This window comes from Canis lupus, chromosome 16, assembly GCF_011100685.1.
Source record: "Canis lupus familiaris isolate Mischka breed German Shepherd chromosome 16, alternate assembly UU_Cfam_GSD_1.0, whole genome shotgun sequence".
Taxonomy (NCBI): Eukaryota; Metazoa; Chordata; class Mammalia; order Carnivora; family Canidae; genus Canis; species Canis lupus.
Window position 1 is genome coordinate 55,499,788 of NC_049237.1, and position 24,633 is coordinate 55,524,420.

The window sequence follows — 24,633 nt, forward strand, 5'->3', positions numbered from 1 at the left end:
TTGGCTTTGTAGATCATAGAAAGCCACAGTCATCCCTGGGTTTGCTCCCTCTGCAGAGGTGGGACAGTGACATTCGGAGTGGAGAGGTGCCTTACTCAGGACACTACAGCAGATACTGTGCCCCGAACAAGAAAAATGATCAAGAAAGACAAAATAATCACACGTCTCCCAGGCTTGCCCTGAGGTGGGGCTTCCCCTCTGGGTGGTCTCTCTGTACACCTGCGGGGCCAGCACCACACCCCTAGCCCTGGGCTCCCTCCTTAGCGCCTTCCTTCCCACTGGGCACTTGCCCTGCTGCACCAGCCAGTCCCGGGACCCAGTCCTGTCCTCACATCGCCTCGCCCTACTCTAGGGGACCCTTTCCTACCCAGAGTCCCTGCAATTGTTAAGGAAAACCATAACTTCCCTTGCATTTGGGTAGAGTACTATACACCAGCCAAAACAGAAGTGTTCATTACTCTCCTTTTACCGATGGTGTCATCTTGTTATTTAACTAAGTCTGGTTTCTACATCCACCAAGTGGGGTTGACAAACCAAAACCCTCTAAGGATTACACATTGTGCGAATGAAAGGATTTGCAAAATTTAAAGCATAACAGAGATTTTATTCTTACATCTTCTCCCTCTCACTGACTACCCCCCACCACACACACACACACAGTACACAACTGTGCCTCCAATCAATCCTAAGGACAAAATAACTGATTAATTAGACTTGCACGTTGTTTGCAGCTACTTGGACAAGGGGAGCCGCGCTTTGGCTCGGGGAGCCAGGGTTCCTTGGCTGCTCCTCTTCCTGCCGCTCCCCTTCGCTTTGCAGCAGACGGTGAAGGCTCGGCAGGGGCCTCGGAAGGGCTCACAGTTTGGCGTCCCTCGCTTCAGGCAGTTTCCGCCCCGCAGGTAGCAGGGCCTTTCAAAATTGAAGGCCCCGGTGCTGTCTGGAAAATGAACGGGGGCTTGCATGCACCTGAAGGCCGGAGAGGGCCCCTGGGGAGACCGCCCGGAGGGAAGACCCCTCCGTCCCAGGCCGACACCCCACCGCCGCCCCTGTCACTCTGCCCCAAGACAGCACTGGCGGGGACACACAGTCCTTCCTGCAGCGGGAACCTCTGGGAGTCCACGGAGGGTAACCCGGGCCACCTGCTGCTCCTCACTGGCCCCCCACCTGCGGCGCCCCGACACCCCGAGTCTGCAGGAAGCTTTGCCCGGCGAGATGCCAGGTCACCACCGTCACACGGGCAGCAAACAGTCCCCAGGCAGGGCCAGGGTAAAGGATCTTTGCCTCCAGCAGGTGATTCAACGGATTGTTCCCGATCACCCAGTTCATTCCTCCCCAGGGAAGGGGAGGGAGCGCAAGACAGCCCAGCAAGCCTTCAGCAGGATGCTTTACACCCCCTTCCAGGAATTTCTAGACTCATCGGGAAGTTATTTGGGGGGCGGGTTAGAGATGCCCTTGAGCAGCCCCCACCTCTACCCTTGGACTGTGGCGGCCTCGGGGGAAGCAGGGAGCAAAGTAACACGAACAGGCGGGTTGGGGGGGCTGGTATTTACCGGGCAGTACCTGGGAGAGGAGGAAGGCGGCCGTGAGGACCACATGGAGGAGTCTCATTGTGACAGAGCCGGGCTTCCTGGGGCTGATGGCGAGAAGCAGGACAGTCAGACGCCCAAGGCTCCGGGCCAGAGGAGGTCCGGGCGGCCCAGGGACCCGCGTGGGAACGAGCGCCCCTCCCCGAGCCCGGCTCCTCCGCGGCAGGTGCAGCCGCAGCTTCCCGGCCCTTCTGCTCCGCGGGCCCGGCTGCTCGTCACCTTTCCTCTCGGCCTGAGGGTGGACGCACCGCTGTGGTTTGTTTTATTTATTTTTTATAAATTTATTTTTTATTGGTGTTCAACTTGCCAACATACAGAATAACACCCAGTGCTCATCCCATCAAGTGCCCCCCTCAGTGCCCGTCACCCAGTCACCCCAAATCCCCCATCCACCTCCCTTTCCACCACCCCTAGTTTGTTTCCCAGAGTTCAGAGTCTTTCATGTTCTGTCTCCCTTTCTGATATTTCCCACTCATTTTTTCTCCTTTCCCCTTTATTCCCTTTCACTATTTTTATATTCCTCAAGTGAATGAAACATATAATGTTTGTCCTTCCCCGATTGACTTATTTCACTCAGCATAATACCCTCCAGGTCCATCCACGTTGAAGCAAATGGTGGGTATTTGTCGTTTCTAATGGCTGAGGAATATTCCAGTGTATACAGAGACCACAGCTTCATAGGCCAATAACCAGGGAGGAAATGGAAGCAGTCATCAAAAACCTCCCAAGACACAAAAGTCCAGGACTAGATGGTTTCCCTGGGGAACTCTATCAAACGTTTAAAGAAGAAACCATACCTATTCTACTAAAGCCGTGGTTTGTTTTAGTTGTGATTCCAGTATCGTTAACATACACGTGATGGTAGTGGACGGTGCAGATTCAACACTTCCACACAACACCCGGTGGCATCAGGACAGGTGCAGCCTTCACCGCCACCCCGTTTCCCCCGCCGCTCCACCGTCCTCCCACCTGGCCACCCTCAGTTGGTTCTCTAGAGGTAAGAGTCCGTTTCTTGGTTTGCCTCTCTCTTTGTTTCCCTTTGCTCATCTGCCTTGTTTCTTAAATTGCACATATGACTGAGATCATATGATGTTTCTCTTCCTCTGACTTATTTCACTGAGCACGATAATCTCTAGCTCCATCCATGTCATTGCAAATGGCAAGATTTCATCCTCTTTATGGCTAAGTAATATTCCATTATAGATATTATTATAGCATATGTATGTGTATATAATATATATGGTATACCCTAAAATATATACCCCATATTTTCTTTAAAATCCACTCAGTGGGCACTTGGGCTCTTCCCGTATCTTGGCTTTTGTAAATAATGCCGCTATGAACATAGGGGTGCATGTATCCCTTTGAATTAGTGTTTTGCATTTTGGGGTAAATGCCAAAATGTGTAATTATCAGATGGTAGAGTAGTTCCATTTTTAGAGGCACTGCTATCTGACCACACTGAGCGAGGCTGGCATCTGTCCTGGCAAAGCCAAAGATGCAGTCCCTGAGGGTGAGTAGGAGGACGGACAGTCAAGCTGTTGCAACAGGAGAGTCAAGAGAGTTCCTTACAGGGAAGGATGTTCATTAGAAAAGAGTTTGAGGCAAGCTGACGGGATGGTGCAGGGCTTCTTACAGAAGCTCCGGAATGGTGGTGGCTTGGCTCTAACCTTCCTAGAGAATCCATGTTGAAGGAAGGGATAGTGAATATTGGTTAAAAATTTGGGGAAAAAATATGCCCGAAAAAAATATTCCTAAGATTTGAATTTTATCTTTTACTTTCACTTCAACCAATTACTTTTCTGATTATAAAAAATAATACTTACACACTGGAAAACTGCCAATTAATAGAGAAATGTAAGAACTGGAAGGTGAAAAAAACAAAACACATAACCCTACCTTTCCATTATAACCACTGTTTACAATTCAGAGTGCTTCTGTTCTTCTCCCTTGTGAATTAAAACATGTAAATATTAATCTTTAACTTTAAAACATAGAATCATACTTCACAACCAGATCCGTTGCAGTTTTTTCCCTCACTTGAATATTATCTGGGACATTATTTAATGTCTATGCAAATACATTTACTTCACATATTTGTATGACTATACATATATCTTTAGAAATTCATAGGACTCTTAACTTTTGTAAAAATCTCTAGACACGAAATATCAACCTCCCCAATATTATGGGTATTGCCCACCTGCCCACTTGAGAAACTGTTGTACTACTTATCCACTTACTGTGTATAAAAATACCTTTCTTTGACTGTTAATATTTTTATCAATACTGATTACTATCGATTGTTCCAATCTTTGCAAATCACATTAGTGAATAATAATATTTCCTGTTTGCTTCAATATATCTCTTTAACATCATTTCTGAGGTTGAGCATTTTCACCAACATTCACTAGTTATTTTTATGTCTTGTTACCTGTTCACACAGTTCACTTGTTTCCTCATTTTCCTACTCCTGTGTTCTTACTGATTTCTGAGAACTCTATGCTTATGTAAGGTCATTAATCCTTTATCACATGTCTTGCAAAAACTATTTCTGGTTTCCTTTTGTTTTGCACCCACTCATCTAGTAGCCAGAATTGATGGCTTTTTTCTTTGCTCACGTTTAGTTTTTCTTAAAGATATTTGTTTTATCTGTGTGTTTACCTAAATTATGTCTGTATTCCCAGTTTCATCTTCAATTATTAGATGCAGAGATAGAAGCTGTTCTGAAAAGCTCTGACAGATGTGGGTCCCTAGCAGTGATAGGAAGACTGGTTCATGCTTTGCTAGGAAATATGAATTTCCCAAGCCCACAGAAATGCCTCCACTCTCAAATCATGTGCTATCTCAGGAAAGGCACATGTCTGAGTTCATGTCTCTGTTCTCATAAAACACTGAGTCTTGCAGAGAAGAGAAACAAAACCACACATGATGGGAAGGGATGGACAATGACCAAGACTGCCCGGATGTGACAGTACCACAGGACACCCTGGAGAGAACAGACGGGGCATTTTGCATATGAGCCACAGCACTTAAATCCTAACTTTGTCAGATGTCAAATGCCCAAAAAGGCTCAGGTCATGGGGTGGATTCTGTTCTTGTCCATTTTTCTGTGTGTCTCTTCCTGTGCCATGCTGCATGATGTTAACCGGCATTCATCATCTTGGAATATTACTTGGACATAAAAAAAATGAAATCTTGCCACTTGCAATGATGTGGATGGAACTTGAGGGTATTATGCTAAGCAAAATAAGTCAGAGAGAGAAATATCAAATGATTTCATTCATATGTGGAATTTAAGAAACAAAATAAATGAGCTAAGGGAAAAAAAAGAGTGAGACAAGCCAAGAAATAGACTCTTAACTCTAAAGAACAAATTGATGGTTCCCAGTGGGGAGGTGGGGGCAGGGGAAACAGGTGATGATGATGAAGGTGTGCAGCTGTCCTGATGTTCTCTGGGTGTTGTATGAAAGTGTTGAATCACTACATTGTACAGCTGAAACCAATTTAACACTGTATGTTAACCAACTGGAATTTATTTTTTTTTTAAGATTTTATTTATTTATTCATGAGCGACACACAGAGAGAGGCAGAGACCCAGGCAGAGGGAGAAGCAGGCTCCCTGCAGGGAGCCTGATGTGGGGACTCGATCCCAGGTCTCCAGGATCATGCCCTGGGCTAAAGGCGGCGCTGAACCACTGAGCCACCAGGGCTGCTCCCAACAAGAATTTAAATAAAAATTTTAAAGAAAAGAAAAGGAAAGAAAGTTATAGGTTGATTTTCAGCTGTGTGGGGTCAAGGACCAACTGTATAATCTTCCTAATATATATTTTTTAATGTGACACTAAAGAAAGAAGTCAAGCCTACCTTATAGTCTTTGTCAGAATTCACAGGCACTCTCAGTGATTCAATCTTACAAAATAAGTTAACTCCTTAATCAAGTTAAAAACAAGTTATTGCTTTGTTAACTGATACTGCACTGAAATGACAGGTTTTATTAAAAAAAAAAAAAAAACTGACTGTGGTTGATTGAGTCTTTCCAAGAACAAAGTTTCAGCTTCCACATTTTTGCGATTTTGGACATACCCTTTTTGTGTCCTTCAATACATTTCTTCATCTAGATCCGGAACACTTCTTGTGACTTCATTTCTAGATATTTTACGGTTTCTCTTTGTATTTGAGTCACATTCTTCTCACTTAGTATTTTAGAATTGGCTACTGTCTGCACAGAAAATGCAATTGATGATATACAATGATTTTGTCACTTGTCCCACTGGTAGGACTTTTATTGTCGTCTTGTGTGTGTGACTTCTCAATGGTTTTTCAAGCATAAAATTATAAACCTTCACTAATTATGATTTAACTTCCCTGATTTTAAGGTATAGACTTGCTATTTTCTCCTCTCATTGAATTGCAAAGACTTGTAATCACTGGAGGCTTCAGAGATCCCTTCACCCAACCTGCTTGCTTACCAGAGAGAGAGGAACTATGGTCAAGATGATGTCACGGCCACGCCTGCAGGAGATGCCCCTCATTCTCCCAGACTCCTTCCCAGTCACCACAAAGCGAATTTTGCCTTATTTCCTCCCATTTTCCTCTTTCTTATTCTTTTATTCCTCCCTTCCTGTGTCAAAGATCAACGTCCTTAATCCCCAAAACCAAACAAGATTTTTCAAAAATAGGGCTTAAAGAAAAGTTTTTTAAAAATAGACGCTTCAGTAGTTTTTTGTTGTTGTTGTTGTTACATGTGATTTCTTCCATGAAAGCCTTTGATTTTTCTTCCAGGGCTTGATTATGAATTTCAACTCATGCATTAAGCACAGGCTGTGGTTCAGCCCAGATGTCCCTTGGGATCAGAAACCAGTGAAGGGATTGAAAGGTTTTTAATAACAACACTATCATTCAATGCTTCTGTGACCCCTGGACTCAGGCCACCACTCTCTCAGGACCCAGAGTTGACATGATTTAGTTTATGTCAAGATTCCCATTTGACAAATGAGAGTTAGAGAAAGTCTACTTTGGGTCTAGGAATTTGGGCTACTACTGTTTATAAGCTCTGAGAGAAATCTCTGGAGGATTAGGGAAAGGGAGAAAAATTGTCAAAAGGAAGGGTGATTGATGTTTTTAAGGAAGAAAGTAGAAATGAAGGGAGGGAGGAGGACAGGAAGAGAGAAGGTGAGACTGAGAGAGAGAGAATGAGAGAGATCATGGGAATCTCATAAAATTCTCCCTGAACATTGGGGTAGTAAAGTCCCCTGAGTCTGCTTCCCTGGTAGGGTTCCTTCCAGAAGGGCAGGCCACAGAGCAGATGGTCCCAGTTCAGCACTTTTGTTCTCTTCTCTAAAGAGAAAACAAAATACTGGCTGCTGTGTTCTCAGCCCACTCTCTCGCCTACAGAGATCTGAGCTTACCAGCGCCACTCTGAGCAGACGGGTCTCACTAAACAAGCCCCCCATCCCCTTCTCACTAGAGAAATAGAACCATCTCCTTGATCAGGAATCAGCTGGATGTCCTATCACTTGTTGATCCATATGATACCTAAGAGACCACGAGGTCTTAAAAATTCGAGACTGGGTCTGTTAACTCTTTGTCTCCTCAGCATTGAACTCTTCAGTATGAACTAGACAGAGAACAACTTTAGCTTCAATAGGAATAAGAAACACTTTTCACAAAGCTACAGACCTGGAACTCATCTCTCCTCCCCGTGCTAACGTGTCACCTGTCTGCAGATGCATAGTAGGCTCTCCTGAGCCTTCCTTTCTCTGCTCTGAAGAGCCTCTGAACCTCACTCCCCAGAGAGGGGAATCACTGCCCACCTCTGAGTATACTCCACTTTGCTAATGTCCTGCTTCATGTGAGAATCCAGGCAGGTGGCCTTTCAAGCTCCCAATATTTTACTTTAGGTCAGTTTAAGTGAACTGTATTATCTTATACCTGTAGATAGGTGGCTTGTGGTCTTCTGCAACAGAGCTGTACATCTGAAAAGGAGCGCCCGATGGGCCCAGTGACAAGTAACAGACATTAATCCCTCACCACAAGCAAAGCATTATGCTACATTCTGTTCATGATCCTTGCATTTCATCCTTAAGACAACCCTTAGAAGTAGGTTCTAATGATGACTCGGTTCTAGAGATGAGGCAACAGGGCCACATAGTGGCCAAGTAGGAATTGAACTCAAGTTTGAGTCAAACCTATGCTCATAGCCATCGTGCAAATTCACTTCATGCAGCCTAGACTTTTCCACAAAATAGCTTCATGTGTCTCAAGAATATTATGCAGGAAATAAGCAGAACATTCAGATTTTGGATGGTAGGTTCTGGGTCCGGCTCTGCTTCGGACTTACAAGTAATGTCACCTCCATCCCTCAACTGTGAAATCACAGAACTGGGGTAGGCGACATCCCAAGGTCCCCTCCTGAGTTCTGAGATGAGTGGTCCTAGGCACTTCTGGGAGGTGTACATGGGCCCAAGGAAAGAGAGGGAAATTTGAGAAGGAAATGCTTGCTCAGTGGATGGATGGGACCTTCTGCTTGAGAAAGAGGGAACTTGGCCTTGAACACACAGCCTGTCCCAGATCCTCCCCAGTCTGCTCCCTGCCGAGCACTCACCTCCTCTCCCTCCTGTGGGCAGCAGGGCGGCTTCCTCAACCTCTTCTTCATTCCCAGTGCTTGTACCTGGAGGTGCCCTTAATGGCCTGACCTTGTTCTGATCACACTGAGCTAGTGAACCAGAGAAACCATTGAGTGGATAATTTCCAGAGGAGCGGCATGCTCCTGGCTGTGACCCAAGGGCTAGGGCAGGTATTCCCATTAGCATTTGTAAATGTGGTTTTCCCCATGGAAGCCTAGGCTAATCCACAAAAGTTTTAGGGGACAGGAGCCCACGAAGGTGCCAGAGGACTTAGCACGGTCACTGCTTCTCAGGAAAGTCCCGGCAGAGCTACTTGCTCACACCAAGAGCTGAACAGGAACCCACCCTTGTGTAGGAGGCCTGAGGTGTGTCAGGGGCCAGAGCACTGCCTTGGAGAGCACGTTGCAAGAAGGGAAACAGACTGTGAGAACTGGGAGACGTGGAACAGATGAGGAGGGGAAAGATAATCTATGAAACTGTGGGACTTTGTGAGGGCTAAAATGGTAAACAAATGGAAAAGGTAAGATCTCTGTGCAGAAGGGAGTAAATCGAAAGGAAATAGTGACATGTACCAGGAGCAAAAAGAAATAAAAGTAGGTCTGGGGAGACAGATAGTGAAATGAAGCACTGAACTGTGCCTTGACCAAAGCTTTAGCTATGGAGTGAGCAGTGATGTCAGAGGGCAGTGGGGAGGGCGGTAATGTCATCTACCTGAGAAGGCGAGAAGAGTTTTGCTCCCTTTGGTGGCTTGGTCGGGGTATGGAGTGTGCTCCATAGGAATGCATTTGAAATAAATGGACAAAAACCGGTTTGGGTTGAAAACCACAGAAATCATTTGGGAATATTATTAAAAAGTGCCTCTCCCCCATGCTCGTGCTCGCTCGTTCTCATATAAATAAAATAAAATCTTTTTATTAAAAGTGTCCATAAAAGAAAATATATCACTATTGAGTCGTTTGGATTAACCAAGGGAAACACTGGAGTCAAAATACCTGGGTTGTGGCTTCAGGGACACCACCTGAACAGACAGTTTCTCGGTTATGGGCCTTAGTGTTTCATCTGGAAAATGAAAAGACTAAATCAGAATTTCTGAGGATATTTGCAGGAATAGCACAGCAGTCAAGTCAGAGGATTTATAGAGATAGAAGTCAAGTGGGTGCTATCAGCTCTCACCTGATTCTCAATTTGTATCTCCTCGCCCCATTTCCAAGGACACAGCATGCTTGGCTCAGCACCATTCATCAGGAAAACCAGTCTCTCTGCTCCTACAGTTTGCCAGTTACTTATCCAGAACCAGGGTACAAAAGGAACAAAATATGATCTCAGAACGTGAGGGGACTTGGGCTCGATTAAATAGATTCACTCTGTAATGGTTCATGGTTATAAAGTGTAGTAAGCATAAGGGATCTTACAGGAAAGAATGGTTGTTGCTCTTTTTGTGTCCTGGCAGGTGGAGGAGAGAAACTGGGAAATTTTTGCTAGGTGGTTTACACTCCATCTGTGTCCTAAGAGGTGAGTTGCCATATATGAGGCAGTCACAGTGGTGAAGCGAGTCCAGGAGAAAAGATCACGGGCAAAGATCTAAAGGCATAGATTCAGTGTGAATTTGGGAAATCATAAGTATGTCCTTCAGCTAAGGTACAGGAAAAAGGAACTATAGGATATATAGAATCAGATCTTAGTTGTTTGAATTTCTCCTGTAAGCAAAGAGAAGATGTTGAAGGATTTTAAACAAGAAGATGACATTGCCGAATGTGCAGCTTAGACATGACTTGGTGGTAGTATGTAAGAGGGACTCTGGAGGCCCAGGTAAAGGACTATTATGAGCCAGAACTTCTTTTTAAAGTGGGTTAGTAAAAAAAAATTAAAAAAAAATAAATAAAGTGGGTTAGTAAAGATCGTGATTCTCCTCTTCTCTCAGAAACTCCACAAAAACAAAAACAAAAACAAAAACAAAAACAAAAAAAACAAAAAAAAAAAAAAAGAAAGAGAAAAGGAAGAAGAAATAAAGATGGAAACTTCATTATCTGCAAAACTAGTAGATATCTATTGCTCCAAAATAGGGTAAATAATAGTGAAGTGTCATCACATTCGAGATGAGGCCGGATGGGAGAGGAGAAAGGCTACGTGTATCTGGCGGTCCTGGACAATGCTGCAGAGCACAGTTATGTGAAATCATGCCTTCACCCTAAAGACAAACCAACAATCTCTTATCCGAAATGGTGGGATCAGGTGAGTGAGTGGGTAGTAGGAGAATCTCTGAATCCAGACACACACCACATTTCATGGGGTTGAAAGGACGTGCTGAAGAAGCAATCACACGAGTCCGTAGTTGTAGGAAACAGTCTGGTTATGAAAAGGAAGACGGCATATGGTATGTCACCCTGATTCATTAACCACTAACAGGACGTATTCTTATCTATAATCGTGTGTCATAGGGAGGACTCTCAGGTGTCTGAAATCCATTTTTGTCTGTTGCCCACAAAAACCTCTTAAAAATAGATAGTCCAGGAATATTTCACCAAACAAAGATGAGTTATCTTTAGATAAAAAAAGAAACTAAACAGAATCTCCCTAAAGACATTAGCAAAAAATATATATATAATAAAATAAAAAAACAACAACAAAACATTTTTTAAAGTGATAAAGGAACAGGAGAAACAATTGGTAGAATAGAAACCCCCAGCTGAAAATATTGCCATGAAATGGACAAAGATTCTGGCCTAACAGAGCACGCTAAGTTGATGAAGATGATGAAGCAAGTATTTGTTTTAAAACAGAGATAATCCACAAATCAGAGACACTTTCACTCAGAAAAGATATTTTGAGATAAGAAGAGATAAGAAAGCTGAGCTTGTAGAACCAGGGGAGAAGTGAAAGAAGAAAATCAAACCGCGACCGAATGGAGGCATGCGGAAGAGAGTGCACAGTTTTGGAGCCAGAGCAGAGGACAACCAGGACGGACGGAGAAGAGCGGGTGAAATGAAATGGGAATACATCAGAGTAATGGATAGAGAAGCTGCGGTCTCTGTATACAATGGAACATTCCTCAGCCATTAGGAACGACAAATACCCACCATGTGCTTCGAGGTGGATGGACCTGGAGGGTATTGTGCTGAGTGAAGTAAGTCAATGGGAGAAGGACAAACATTATATGGTCTCATTCATTTGGGGAATATAAATAATAGTGAAAGGGAATAAAGGGGAAAGGAGAAAAAATGTGTGGGAAATATCAGAAAGGGAGACAGAACATGAGAGACTCCTAACTCTGGGAAACGAACTAGGGGTGGTGGAAGGGGAGGAGGGCGGGCGGTGGGGGTGACTGGGTGATGGGCACTGAGGGGGGCACTTGATGGGATGAGCACTGGTTTTATTCTATATGTTGGCAAATTGAACACCAATAAAAAATAAATTTATTTTTAAAAAAAAGAATACATCAGAGTTCACATGGTGGAGCAGGAAGGAACGACAGTCCTGGTCAACAAAATGGAGTTGCCGTTCATATAATCAGTGTCTCTAAGAGGTAATTGGGAAAACTTTAAAGATAAAATTTTTAGAAAGATGTTCAGGCGATCAGAAGACTCCAGTCTACAAAATTAAAGTGGTATCCCAAGAAAATTTGGCACAGAGCCATCAATAACAAATTCTATCTTAACATCTCCATAAAACTTCTGGATTTTTAATAGAAAGAATCTCCAGAACAGCAAGGCAAAACAGTCGAGTTGCCGATATTACCAGGAAGGTGGAGACTTCTACCAAGTACCTTCAGCCCTAGAAGACAAGGAGCAATGCCAGCAAAGCCTTCAAGAACAGGAAATGTGAGCCCATAAATTCTTTAAGTCAGACAACTGGCTTTTCATTTTATTTTATTTTATTTATTTTATTTTATTTTATTTTATTTTATTTTATTTTATTATTTTATTATTTTATTTTATTTTATTTTATTTTTAATAATAAATTTATTTTTTATTGGTGTTCAATTTGCCAACATACAGAATAACACCCAGTGCTCATCCCAGCTTTCCATTTTAAAGGCAGCAGGCATCTTTCAACAAAAGGACTCAAGGAGTGTAGCTCCCATGGGGGGCTAGCCCGGGGAAGCGTGCTGGAGGACTCACTTCCGGGAAGGATACGGTGTAGGATAAGGCGTTGGGAGTATCAAGCTGGTATGATCCTAGAGCTAAAGAGGGGAATGCAGTGATGATGGGTACAGAACCCAGTGCAAGTGTCACAGATGGTGAACTGTGGAATTCTACAACTAGCCAGTGATGGGAAGGAGGGGACAAAATGCCACCTGACGCTCCTCCCCTTTGCTTTTATAGCTGGAAATCAGAAAACTTCATTTAAGCCTGAGAAATCAATGGACACATACCGAAGTAAAAGAAAAGTGATATTCAACACTAAAATTGGCTAGTAAAAGGGAGCGGGGAGGAAGCGAACGTTGCTACGTAGGTCACTGTGCACTACAGGGAACCGACAGAGAAAGAGGTTGATTGATTCCTTTGAAATTATAGCGGAAAAAGATACCATTTATGATATCAACACAGAAAATATTTTGAAACCTAATAATGGATGTGTAAGAAATAGATGAATAAAAATATTAACATTTAGTGAGGACACAAAATAAGATTTTATTTTATTATTTTTTTTTTACAAAATAAGATTTTTAACAAATACAAAGGGATATCACAATCAGAGATTGAGAAATTCAAAATTATTTTAAGTCAAAGTTTCTTAAATTTGATATTATCTAACTAACATCTGCCTAGCTATCTTACTATCTCATAAAGCCAGTAAAGGACACCAAAAATGAGTAAGGGACAGATAGGGCTAGGTAGGGAGAGATAGACAGGGGCTATGGGATCCAGCTCACAGAAATCCCCAAAATGTAGAGATGTAAGGAAACCAGAGATAGGGAACACTCCAGACCACCCTGCCCTAGGTGTGTGTGGGGTGGGGAGGGGGTCTTTTTATGACAATCACCTGTGATGAACAAAGAATAACCAGACCCTAAAAAGAAGGAAGCCATTAAACATATTCTCACCAGTCCTTACTCAAACCAGGACATCACAAGAATAAGGCCACAAGCTCCCTGGTCAGTCCTAAATACAAGACTGTGGGTGGAGGCCCCCGTGGGCAGCCCTGTGGGTCCCCTCTCACTCCTGAGAGCTCTCTCTGGATCCTTGCTTACTGAGCTTCCCTCGCTTTGCTCATGCTCCTTTGTCCTTGAGATTCATTCTTTGAGTCCGTGAGACAAGAACCTTACTCTCTCACTTCAAAAGGATTTTTTATTAATTAGGAAAATGGGTTTAATCAGAGTAAATCCCAAATCTTCACATATTCAGCTCTCACGTGGTTATTCTCACCCTCAACTGCCTCATGCTGGCTCCCACACGCGGCCTTGGCAGCCTCTGCCTGGAACGCTCTTCCCCCAGGCACCTGCACGGCCCTGTGCCCCTGACCTCGTTTTACCCTTCTCCATTGCATTGGACATCCTATGACCTATTTGCTGCCATAAGGAAATACCACAGACCAGGTGACTTAAACAACAGGAATTTCTTTCTCAAGGGTCAGGAAGTTAGAAATGCAACATCAAAGTGTCCCAAGATTGGTTTCTCCTGAGGCCCCTCTCCTTGTCTTGCAGGTTGGTGGCCGCCTTCTTGTCGTGCCCTCCACGGCCTTCCCTCTGTGTGACATATCGCTTCCTGTGTCCAGAAGTCATACCTGATCCAGCCCACTCTAATGGCCTCATTTTAGCTGAATCATCCCTAAAAGGCCCCATCTCCAAACAGAGTCACATTCTGAGGTCCCGGTAGTTAGGACTTCAGCCTACGCATTCTGGGGGACACCATTCATCCCATAACACTGTTTTATTCTCCTGTCATCGTGTTTTTATTCCTGTCTCTCTCTCTCTCACACACTGAGATGTAAGCTCTGTGCTGGCAGGGACTTTTGTCCTGTTTGTTCTCTGCTATACCTCGAGGGCTTAGAGCTCTGGAACATAGAAGAAACTAGAAACGCAGTAAACATTTGTTGAAGGGATATATGATTCCTTTTTTCTTAACTCGTCCACGGAGCTACCTAATGGTTAGATTTAAGGTCATCACTTTTGTGTTTATTTCCTTTATAATAAAAATATCCTCTAAACATTATTTTCAAAAGCCCCAGACACCACAATTTGGGGCTCAAAGTCCTGTCATGTTTGCTGCCAATCAGCTCTCAAATCACCTCTTGGATCCTTCCCACTTGAAAGTGTCTTGAAATCTGAGCCTTTCTTTCTTTTTTTTTTTTTTTTCAGTTTTAAATTTTGCATTTTTTGTATTTACTTTTTTGCATATATATATATTTTTAATTGGAGTTCAATTTGCCAACATATAGCATAACACCCAGTGCTCATCCCATCAAGTGCCCCCTCTTTACACTTGCCAGTTCATCTCTGGAAATGGTAGGCCTGGCCCCATCAGCAGCCCAGGGCCCAGGTTCCTGTTGCTAGATGTTGGAGAAACTGACTTTCTGGATTTCATGTCTCTAGGTTTTCCAGAATTCTCTAAGGCTGTGTGGAGTCAGGAAGACCTCCTTACTTTGCAAACCTGTAAGTCCAGCTTCTGCTAGGCCTACTACTGCGTATGGTCACCAGACACCAAATTCTGGTTCCAGAGATGCTCTTCGTCCACACACCTGCAGCTGGATCCCCCACACTTCTCAGAACAAACCTCTTGATACAGTGGAGTGCAGGATATTTCTTCTGACATCCTCCCTGGAAACCCTAGCACAGCACAAGACCATCAGCAGCTCCTTTTGGCATCACTGTGAAGCTAGGAGTGAGGCCCCAGGAGAACAAGAAGCAGACAAGTCAGGAGCGGTGCCCTAAGCACCATCCCACCCCCCTGGACACACCTGGAGCCTCGTGATGATTCGGTTCCCCCTTCAGGGGGCCACGGCTGTGTCTGAGGTTTCACCCCGTGGGCAGGCCCACGTTTGCCTTCCTGCGCAGCCTGTAGGCCTCTGGCTTGCTCGCTGCCCTCCAGGCGGGAGCCCCTGCCACGCACGTGGAAGTCGGTGCAACGACTGTACTTCTCTTCTGGGCCTTTCTCTGAGGCCAGGCCCATGTGGGGAGAAGGGAGGGTCTCTTTCCTTTCGGGACACCCCAGAGGGCACGCCTGGCTCCCTCCAGGGCCCCCAAGCTAGGCTGAACTCAATGCACACGTCTCGGACGAGACCAAAGCTCCCCAGGACAGAGTCGTACTAAAAACCAGGTCAAAGGGCCCGAGTGGAGGGAGGGGAGAAACAGCGGGAAGGAGGCTGTCTCGGTCTCATCTGTTAGAGAGAGGGGGATGCTACTTCCTGAAGCTGGGGAGCCCCTCCTGGAAAACGAGGCTTCCCACAGATAGACTCTGCACTTTCTGGAGCCAGATAATGTGCTTAAATATATATTATACATATTCACATACATATATATCCACACATATAAGTAGTACATCTATTTTAGAGACGGACAGACAGGAACAATGTGAACCAACCCAAGCTGGCTTAAATGATAATTTGTCAGAAACAAATATCCCCAGTCCCTGGTTTATCCAGTCTTGATAATTTTGGTACACTACCGACTAGTTTTATAGTCTTATCAGGGTTTTGACCATTTTGGCCAGTTTTTCAGAATTGTGAAGCGTCTTCCTCTTTTTTCTTTCCCTTTGCTCTCTTATTTCTTTCATTATCAGAGAGTCGTCCCAGTGTTAGTTGTAATAACAGCAAATTTTTAAAAAGGATACAAACCAAGCATCCAAATAGAGGAAAATGCAACAGATAAATCATCCCTGGTCACAGAACAGCATACATGGATATCACTTTACTGAACTACAATAAATATATACAGAACAGGGTCCAGAAGAATATATACGAGGTCGTTTAAATAGTATAAATAGATGGCAATCCTCCCAGAAGGGATGGGTTACAGGTAGTTGTCAGGATCCTCTTGTAATCTGTATTTTCAGATTTTTTTCCCCTATGTTAAGTATGAGTTGCTTTTGTGATAAGAAAAAAAGTAGAAGCAATAAAACAGCAAACAGGAAAAAAGAAAAGAAAGATCTGGGATATATCCAGGATTATATTTAATATGTCACCCCGAGCATGGTCAGCTACAGGGAGAGTGGATGTGGAAAGGGGACCCAGAGGAGGAGGGAGGCCCCGCTGGCTCCTGATTTCAGGCAAGCCTGCCCTGCTGGCTCCCCTCCATCCCAAGTTTGTGAGCACTTCCAGCTCCTGGTGGGGGAAACAATATACCACCTGACCAAGCCAGTCCTGACACCGAATGAGATCAGCCATGGAAAGTCGTCAGCGATTGCCTAGAACCCAATGTTAAACAATAGCTATTGTGAGTTAGGGCAGAAAACGCCCTCTAGGACTATTTATTTTGACCTGTTATTTCAACCCACGTTTTCTTTCCAGCACTTTGGTTTAGTACGTGTTATCATCTTCTTAATTTTTTGTTGCTTTTTACAATGATACAACTTAGTTCTGGGCAGAGGGAGCTGGGTGGGCGGAGGAAGGGAGTTTAAAATGATTCATGCTTTAAAAAAAATAAATTAAAAAGTTAAGAGAGTTTGAAAAAAATCTATAAGTGGCCTGAAATCCCAGTTAAATGTTTAATATCTTTTTGGACGCTGAGGGTGAGTAAGGGACAGGCAGGGACAGATGGGTAGGGGGCTATGGGATCAGGCTCACAAAGATCCCAGAAATGTGGAGATGAAAGTAAACCAGAGATAAATAAACCAGACCATCCTGTCCCGGTGTCAGAGTTGGGGTCTTGCTAGAACAGCTACTTGTGACCAATGAAGAATTACCAGACCCTAAAAAGCAAGTAAGCCATCGAAGGTGTTAACATTAGTCCTTACTCAATGGTGAGATCAATAGAGGTGTGAAAAGGATTTAGGTTCCCTGGGGGGCTTTCAATAAAAGACCAGCCCTACAGGCCCCCTGGGCAGCCCTGTCTGGACCCCTTTCATTCCTGAGAGCTCTCTCTGTATGCTTGCTTAATAAACTTCTCTCACTTTACTCACTCTCCTTTGTCCAGGAGAATCATTCTTCCACTCCCTGAGACAAGAACCTCGCTCTCCTGCTTCAAGTGTACTTAGACGCATATTTTCTGTGTGGTACCACAGAATATATGCTGATCGATACTTGCCTTATTCCTCCAATAACCACTCAAGGACAATTCTCTAGGACAATAGGTCAACATGTGCATATGTGTTTAGCTACATTACCATACCCACGGCTGCGAGGCTTTACCTCCAAAGACCATATCATGATTTATTTCATAATTCTCCTACAATGCACATTTGCATTGATTCCACCTTTCCACTATTATGAGCAATAACATGATGAACTTGGACATATTTTTGTGAACTGTCCAGTTTAATCTTTTGGCTGAATCTGTAGAATTGGTATTGCTAAGTCAAGTGGGGTATATATATATTTTTAAATATGTGTGTAGTCAAATGCTCCATAAGAAAATTTACAGGAACTCAAAATCCCACCAGGAGAGCATTAACATGTGTCTTTCTCCATATTCTCTCCCAAATTAGGTCTTCCTGATGAAATTTTGGAATCTAGATGAGGTTTGATGGGGTGAGGTCCGGAGCCAACAACCAAGAAAGAATTCTTGAGATGTCTTTGGTGCAAAATGGTGGTTTTATTAAAGCCCAGGGACAGGACCCGTGGGCAGGAAGAGCGGCTGCCCTGGGACAGTGAGGAGTGGCTGGTTATATACCTGGGAGTTAGGAGGGGTTTGGGGAGAGCTTACTCTCTAAGGAATTTTGGAAGCAAGGTCTCCACGCCCCTGAGGGGGCTGGCTGTTGTCGGGAGAAGGTGACTTATTACCGTCTAGTAAAACCTGAGTCATGAGACCCTTCAGATGTGTATCGGTGGGCCATGTGCTTGGGGGATGATCGCCAACATGTATCTTGGGGGTTTGGAGATAAAGGGAAACTTCTAAAGGAATTTTTATATGTTAAAGTAGACTCACAGGATCCTGGGAGTCTGGCTAAGATTGCCTCTTGCCCTCAGCAAAGTATGAGCATCGAGGCAGTTGAGTCCGTAGAGAAATGTCCCTCTGCCTGTTGTAAGGACTTGTCAATGTGCTGCCCCAGGCTGGTGCCTTGTCCTCAGCTAGCCCTGTGTTCCTCCATCATTGCCAAGCTTTTCCAATTTAGCCAGTCTAAATCTACAGAGGTTGAGAATTCTTTGTAACTCAAATATTTAAATTTCTGTGTATGTGTGTGTAGTGTAGCCTCTTCCTAAACACAGCGAAAGATCCCAGTCACAGTTGCAACTAACACCTCAAAGCAAACTGTGCCACCACACATAACCACAAGAACAAAATCCATATAATACCTAGAAAAATCATAAAGTATATTTGCATACCTCAGATGGATAAAAGGATACAACTGACTCCAAATAATGAGGAATACTGACACATCAGGTGCACAATAGCAATAGCACATTGCTATTTTAACCAGATCTGACGACTCATCCTTCTGTTTTTCCTCCTCGAAAAGTCTCTGGGACACGCCTCAGCCCACTGGAGGGGAGTCCTGGAAGGTGGGTGCCCTCAGTTACCTGTTCTGCACAGCGCCTCCCTCTGCCTTGACTTGGGCCCTTTCCACGAACCTTGTCCTGCTGCTCCCTGGGGCAGGATGTCCCCAGCCACAGCCTCCACCTAAGCTCCAACCCGTCCTACGCTACGGCCTCCTTGGCGAATGAATAGTCGCTTTATATCCATGTTCTAAAATGCGGGTGTTATGATTATTCAGCTACGATAAGGCCAACAGATGAGGGGATGACTGTCACTGTAGACAGAATTTATCACTCATGGTCAGAGGGAGCAGGTCACACTCAGCCATGAGGAGCCACGTGGGTCAGTGAAGGAGGCAGAGGGGCTGAGGGAGGAGCCTGGCAAGTGCCTTTGTTGTGGTTTCGAGGGGAAGGAATTGGGGAGGCAGGCGGCTCGGGTTTAGGATCGGATGTCTGAGTAACCTGGGGGCTGCCCCTGTTGTCTGGCACCTGCCCTGGGGTGATTAGGGCAGGTGGAGAGCCGACCCCCCCCTCCAGTGTGAGATCCTGATAGACTGATACAGGAGGCAGTCGAGGTGTGGCTGGCTTTGGTTGGCTCCTACCGAAAGCTCGGGGAGTAGTCAACTATCTGCAGGAATCAGCTAACCCCGGGGCAGGGTCGGGGGAGGCAGGTCCTCCAGGGTCAGCCAGGTCCCAGACATCCAAGCGCCAGGACACAAGGACTAGAAAGCGTGGTTTGCACCCCCCGAGGATGATGTGGAAAGCAGGGTTCCTCCTTGTGTGAGGCAGGGGACCGCCCGCCTTACCTCAGTGGCTCTCGGGCCCCGTGGGACCGCACAGGCTCCGCTCCGACCCAGACTCCGACCCAGACTCCGTGCTTCGGCTGCACAGCCAGCCCCCACCTTCCACGTCCGTGCAGGCGACGCCGCGGACTCTCGGTTCACCTCCAGAGACGACACGCGTGACCTGGGCCCAGTAAATGATTAAGCCCTTGTTTTCAGTGTTGACCCTAAGTCACTTTCAAGGAAATTTACAGAGTCCCTGTTCCGGGCCAAGCACAAGCAAGGTCACTGGTGCCTTCCTCCCCACCCCTGGGGACAGCCCGGACACAGGGCTCATCCTCCCAGAGGTCTGATGGCCACGGTGACGCCGAAAGTCGTGGGGAAATATTAGTTTAAAAATGAACCATGATGTGGAATCGAGCAAAAGTAGTTGACTGGCAAGGTGGGCCAGAAGATTAGGAAGTTTAAAAGTAGTAGAGGAACTCTGGATAGGAAGACTTCGAGATCATCCTGAGAACTTAGCAATTGAAATATGGTTGTGGGCCTTTCAGTACCCTACCAGTATTTTATGTAAGACCTGATTCAAGTAAAGCTTTAGACCTTGTTAGAGTCACTATAGGTAACTGCTAGTTATATATTCATCGGTCTTGAAGTAATTTTATTATCTCTATACCCTGAACACTTAAGAGTCAGGCTTAGAATCAGATCAAGGTGTGCTGACCACTACTTCATGGACTACTGTGATCTGTAGTGTTAAGCTCTTTGCTTGGCAGATTATCCTTTATTATTGTGAAGCAACTTGGCTTGACCAAGTTCAGTTTCTAAATTGGGTTTTTAAGTTTCTGGCTTTATGTTAATAAAAATCCCCCCCCCCACACACACAAATTAACCATGATACAAAGTCATGTGAGGGGACAGTTCAGCACTACTGCTATGGGGGACGCGGCTCAGTGGGCGAACATCTGCCTTGGGCTCAGGTGGTGATCCCCGGGTCCTGGGATGGAGCCCCCATCTGCTCAGCGGGGACTCTGCTTCTCCCTCTCCCTCTGCTGCTCCTCCTGCTTGTGTCTCTCGCTTGCTCTGTGTTAAATGAGTAAAAAAATAAAATATTTAAAAAAAATATGGGAACACATCTATCGGGATACAAAATTTGGGGTCTTCACCCTGCTGGGAACTTGCCCTGACCTCAGGGCCAGATCATGAGCAGAGTTTCTCCGGGTGGAGATGAGCTGGAGAGGGTCAGAGAGGAAGCAAGGCAACTCTGTGGCTCCACAGAGACATCCTGAGTCTCGACGGCGACATGGGTCACGCAACAAACTCTCCCAACTGAGCTCTTAGGACCTGTGCTTTTCGTGTTATGCAAACTCTGCTTCAATTAAAAGCTGTCAGATGCGAAGTATAAGCCTTGTAAGAATTGTCTAGAAATTTAAAATGAAGAAACAGGCCGCGGGGAGGAAGCAGGGAAGGGTCGCTTCTATTTGACGTCTCACCAAATTCTCTGGAGAGTTAAATGACTTTCTGAAACTGGGCTACAAATGCAAAGTTTCTTTTTTGCTTTTGTTTTGCCTGGCAGGGCAAGCCCGTACCCCAGAAGTCTTCAAGGTCATTGACCCCTTTGTTCAGACGCCCTGGCTGGCTCTGGCCTGGGGGTGAACGCAGATCCGCAGTGGATCCCCAGGGGAGCCCCGTGTCTGGGGAGGACCCTGGGCAGCTCCCAGACCACAAGTGTGTGCTGAGGAAGTGGTGTTTTGTCAGCACTCGCCGGCCCGGGCCACCTCTGAAGGTGCTGACCTGGTTCAGCCCGGGGACTGCCCCATGGAGTCAGGGGGCAGAGGTCACGTCAAAGACAGGGGCTGCAGGAGGCCCAGCAGGGAAGCTTGTCTTAGGACACCCACCTGAATAAGCACAGGTGTGTCCTCTCCATCCCTGCTCCTCAGGGACCCTGAGCCTTCCCTGTGCTCGGGGAGTCGTGTGTCTGAGCCCCGGGCACAAGCACATGAGAGCGCCCCTGCAAACCTGGTCGGGCTACAGTACTCTATAACACCATGGAAACCACCCTCCCCCGTGTGTCATCTCCCTTCCTTCTCTACACACACCCTCGACCGAAACACAGCCCAGGCACCGCTTCCGAGGAGACCATGCATAGGGTAAAGGCAAGGAATGGCAGGTCTCCCTGGAGCCCAGGTGCCAGCAGCTGCGGGGGTCCTGGCTTCCTGCACACCCCCTTCTCCAAGCACTCACCCCCCACCTAACTGATGGGAGGAACACAGGTGGTGACACAGGTGGTGCCCCTAACGTGCCTGGAACCAAGGTCTATATGTGCTCGGCGCTACAGGATCACTACGCACATCCTTCTCCCTTCTCAAGACAAGACAGTCCAAGGGGAAGCATAGGAAGGGGAGGGGGAGAGGGTGGGAAGGGAGAGAAGCAAGAGCAATGACAACCTAAATCACAGCGTCTACATCACTGCACTGGATACCACACTATTTAAAATAATAAGAAGGGCCGCCTGGGTGGCTCAAGAGCATCCGATGCATGATCTCAGCTCAGGTCTTGATCTCAGGGTTGTGAGTTCCAGCCCTGCATTGGGCTCCATGCTGGGTGTGGAGCCTACTTAAAAATAAAAACAAAACAAAACAAAACAAAACAAATAAAATAAAACTCCAAGGGGTCTTCAGCATGAGCCAACACAGCGACAGTCAGCCAGGAAGGTGTGTACCTCTAAGGGGATAAGAATGCCTTGCAAGTGAGAGGCATTGCTTACATAAGCGTCCTCAAGGTTACATATGGTATACTTGACAAATGAAAAAAAAAAAAACTTTTTTGTATCACAACTTTCAAGGAAGTTTGAACTGAATCTTAGCTGATGAAAATACGCAGCAAATTCAGGGACTCCCAAGAATCATTGAGTGGAAGAGGGGAGCATATAAGTGTCGGGTTTTCATGTTTATCAAAAGGGACATGAGTTTTCATGTGAGAGAGGAAGGCAGTTGGTGGCCCAGGTGGTGGGGAGCCGGCACGTCTCGCACCCCTAGAGGACGACAGCGTGCCTGTGGAAACGGTCCCTTCGGTGCCCCTTGCCAGGGGTGCCAGGTGGCTTACCACTGTACCCACTAAAAAGAAAATAATTTTGGAGAAAACAAAAAAATCCACAACTCAAAGGGAGCTTCAATTGGAGAAACGATGCTACCATATATACCTGGCAACACCTGCCCCTCCTACTGGCACGACAAATCCCGGTTCGGCCCACTAACCTCCTCTTCCCAACCACATCCTTCAGAGCAGTGCCTCCCAGAAGTTCCCTGGTGAAAAAACTTTCTTTTGAGTGTGTGTGTCAATGTATCAATTTTTAAAAAAGATAACAACATGCAAGTTAGTCCTATTTTTATTATTAGGTTCAATAAGCATAAAATTACATTTCGATAAGTGTAACTTCTTAAAATATGTGTATTGTAATCAATCATGACATGTATTACTATTATTATCACAATAAATATAATTCTAATAGAACGAACATAACAGAAAAAAAAATAAAAGAATCTCTACACACAGACATTGTTGGAAGTGCATTTATGGGGATTGAACACAGGCATTGTTCTGTTTGTAGTGTTCTGTGTTTCCTCAATTGAGATTAAACAAAAGTTATGAGTGACATAATGATCACCCACGGCAAAGGCCTCTGAATGTTAGAACACAGTCCCCCTCTGGAGTTAAACTTTGCTTTTCCCTTGTTAATGTTTACATTGATATAACAATAGTTCTAATGGCGGGGAATACTTGGATCTAACCTATTACTTGGATCTAACCCATTTCTCTGCTTTGTGCCAATACACTGACAAAAAAAAAAAAAAGTCTCATGGGGGTATCTACAGGAAAGAAAGCAGAAGTGTCAAAAGTGAGCAAACCCTTCAACAAACTCAGAATCTTCTTTTTTAAATGTTTGTGCAAAAGGAAGGCAGTTACTCTGTGTTTTTAGATGCCTTCAACCCTTCCTCAGTTCCAGTAAAGTAATTATTTAATTTGAATTATCTTCCAAGAAATAAATGGATTCTGGACCTAAATATAGGACCTAAATATAGGTCCAGAATCCATAATGGAGATCTTACTTGAAGAACTGTAACATTTGAATGCCCGATCTTACACCATAGGCCGTTGGGTGATAACTTCTGGTGGCTGTGAAGTTAATTTATGGAAAACATTATAAGCACCTGTAGAAGTCTGTTCTTCCATGTTTAACTTGAATTTTTGCCCGTTATTCTCATAGCTTCATTGCCTGAAAGTCTTAAGTTCAGCATAAAAACACTGCCTTCACTGTGCAGAAGCTCGTTATTTTGATGTAAGCCCAGTAGTTTGTTTTTGCTTTTGTTTCCCTTGCCTTGGGGGACATATCCAGAAACAAAATGTTGCTGTAGCTGATGTCAGAGAAATCACTGCCTATGCTCTCTTCTAGGATTTTTATGGTTTCAGGTCTCATATTTAGGTCTTTTATTCATTTTGAGTTTATTTTTGTGTATGATGTGAGAAAGCGGCCTAGTTTCATTCTTCTGCATGTTGTTGTCCAGTTTCCCCAATCCCACTGGTTGAAGACACTGTCTTTTTCCCATTGGATATTCTTTCCCACTTTGTCAAAGATTAAGGAAACAGTCAACAAACAATCAACAAAACTAAAAGGCAACCTGCTAAATGGGAGAAGGTGTTTGCAAAAGACATATCCAATAAAGGGTTAGTATTCAAAATCTATAAAGAACCTATACAACTCAATACCCTAAAAACAAATTATCCAGCTAAAAAATAGGCAGAAGACATGAATAGACATTTCTCCAAAGAAGACATACAGATGGCCAACAGACATCGGAGGCTCAGAAAAGATGCTCAGCATCCCTATTGTCAGGGAAATGCGAATCAAAACCTCGATGTGCTATCACCTCACGCCTATAAGAATGGCTAAAAGCAAAACACAATGAACAACAGGTGGTGGCCAGGATGCAGATAAAGAGGAAACCTCCTGCACTGTTACTGGGAATGCGAACTGGTGCAGTCACCCTGGAAAACAGTATGGATGGTCTT

The 24,633-nt window shown here is 44.9% G+C and overlaps 1 protein-coding gene across 12 annotated transcripts; it reads right to left on the reverse strand.

Moving 5' to 3' along the window:
* Positions 1-583: 583 nt before the first annotated feature.
* Positions 584-19,723, reverse strand: CBD139 (beta-defensin 139). Of its 12 annotated transcripts, none has more exons than XR_005371705.1 (4): positions 9,389-9,499; positions 9,208-9,274; positions 1,561-1,633; positions 584-937 (listed from the first exon to the last, which is right to left on the reverse strand). XR_005371705.1 is itself a non-coding variant. In XM_038560540.1 (4 exons), exons 2-4 carry the CDS (start codon positions 3,491-3,493, stop codon positions 732-734), a joined length of 297 nt encoding a protein of 98 aa, XP_038416468.1. In that variant the 5' UTR covers positions 3,494-3,535; positions 8,194-8,280; the 3' UTR covers positions 584-731. The 12 variants fall into 12 exon arrangements, 6 of the variants coding, with proteins under 6 accessions (XP_038416468.1, XP_038416469.1, XP_038416466.1 ...); XR_005371702.1 differs by lacking the exons at positions 9,208-9,274; positions 9,389-9,499 and adding exons at positions 3,486-3,535; positions 8,194-8,212; XR_005371703.1 differs by lacking the exons at positions 9,208-9,274; positions 9,389-9,499 and adding exons at positions 3,486-3,535; positions 4,021-4,039.
* Positions 19,724-24,633: the final 4,910 nt, after the last annotated feature.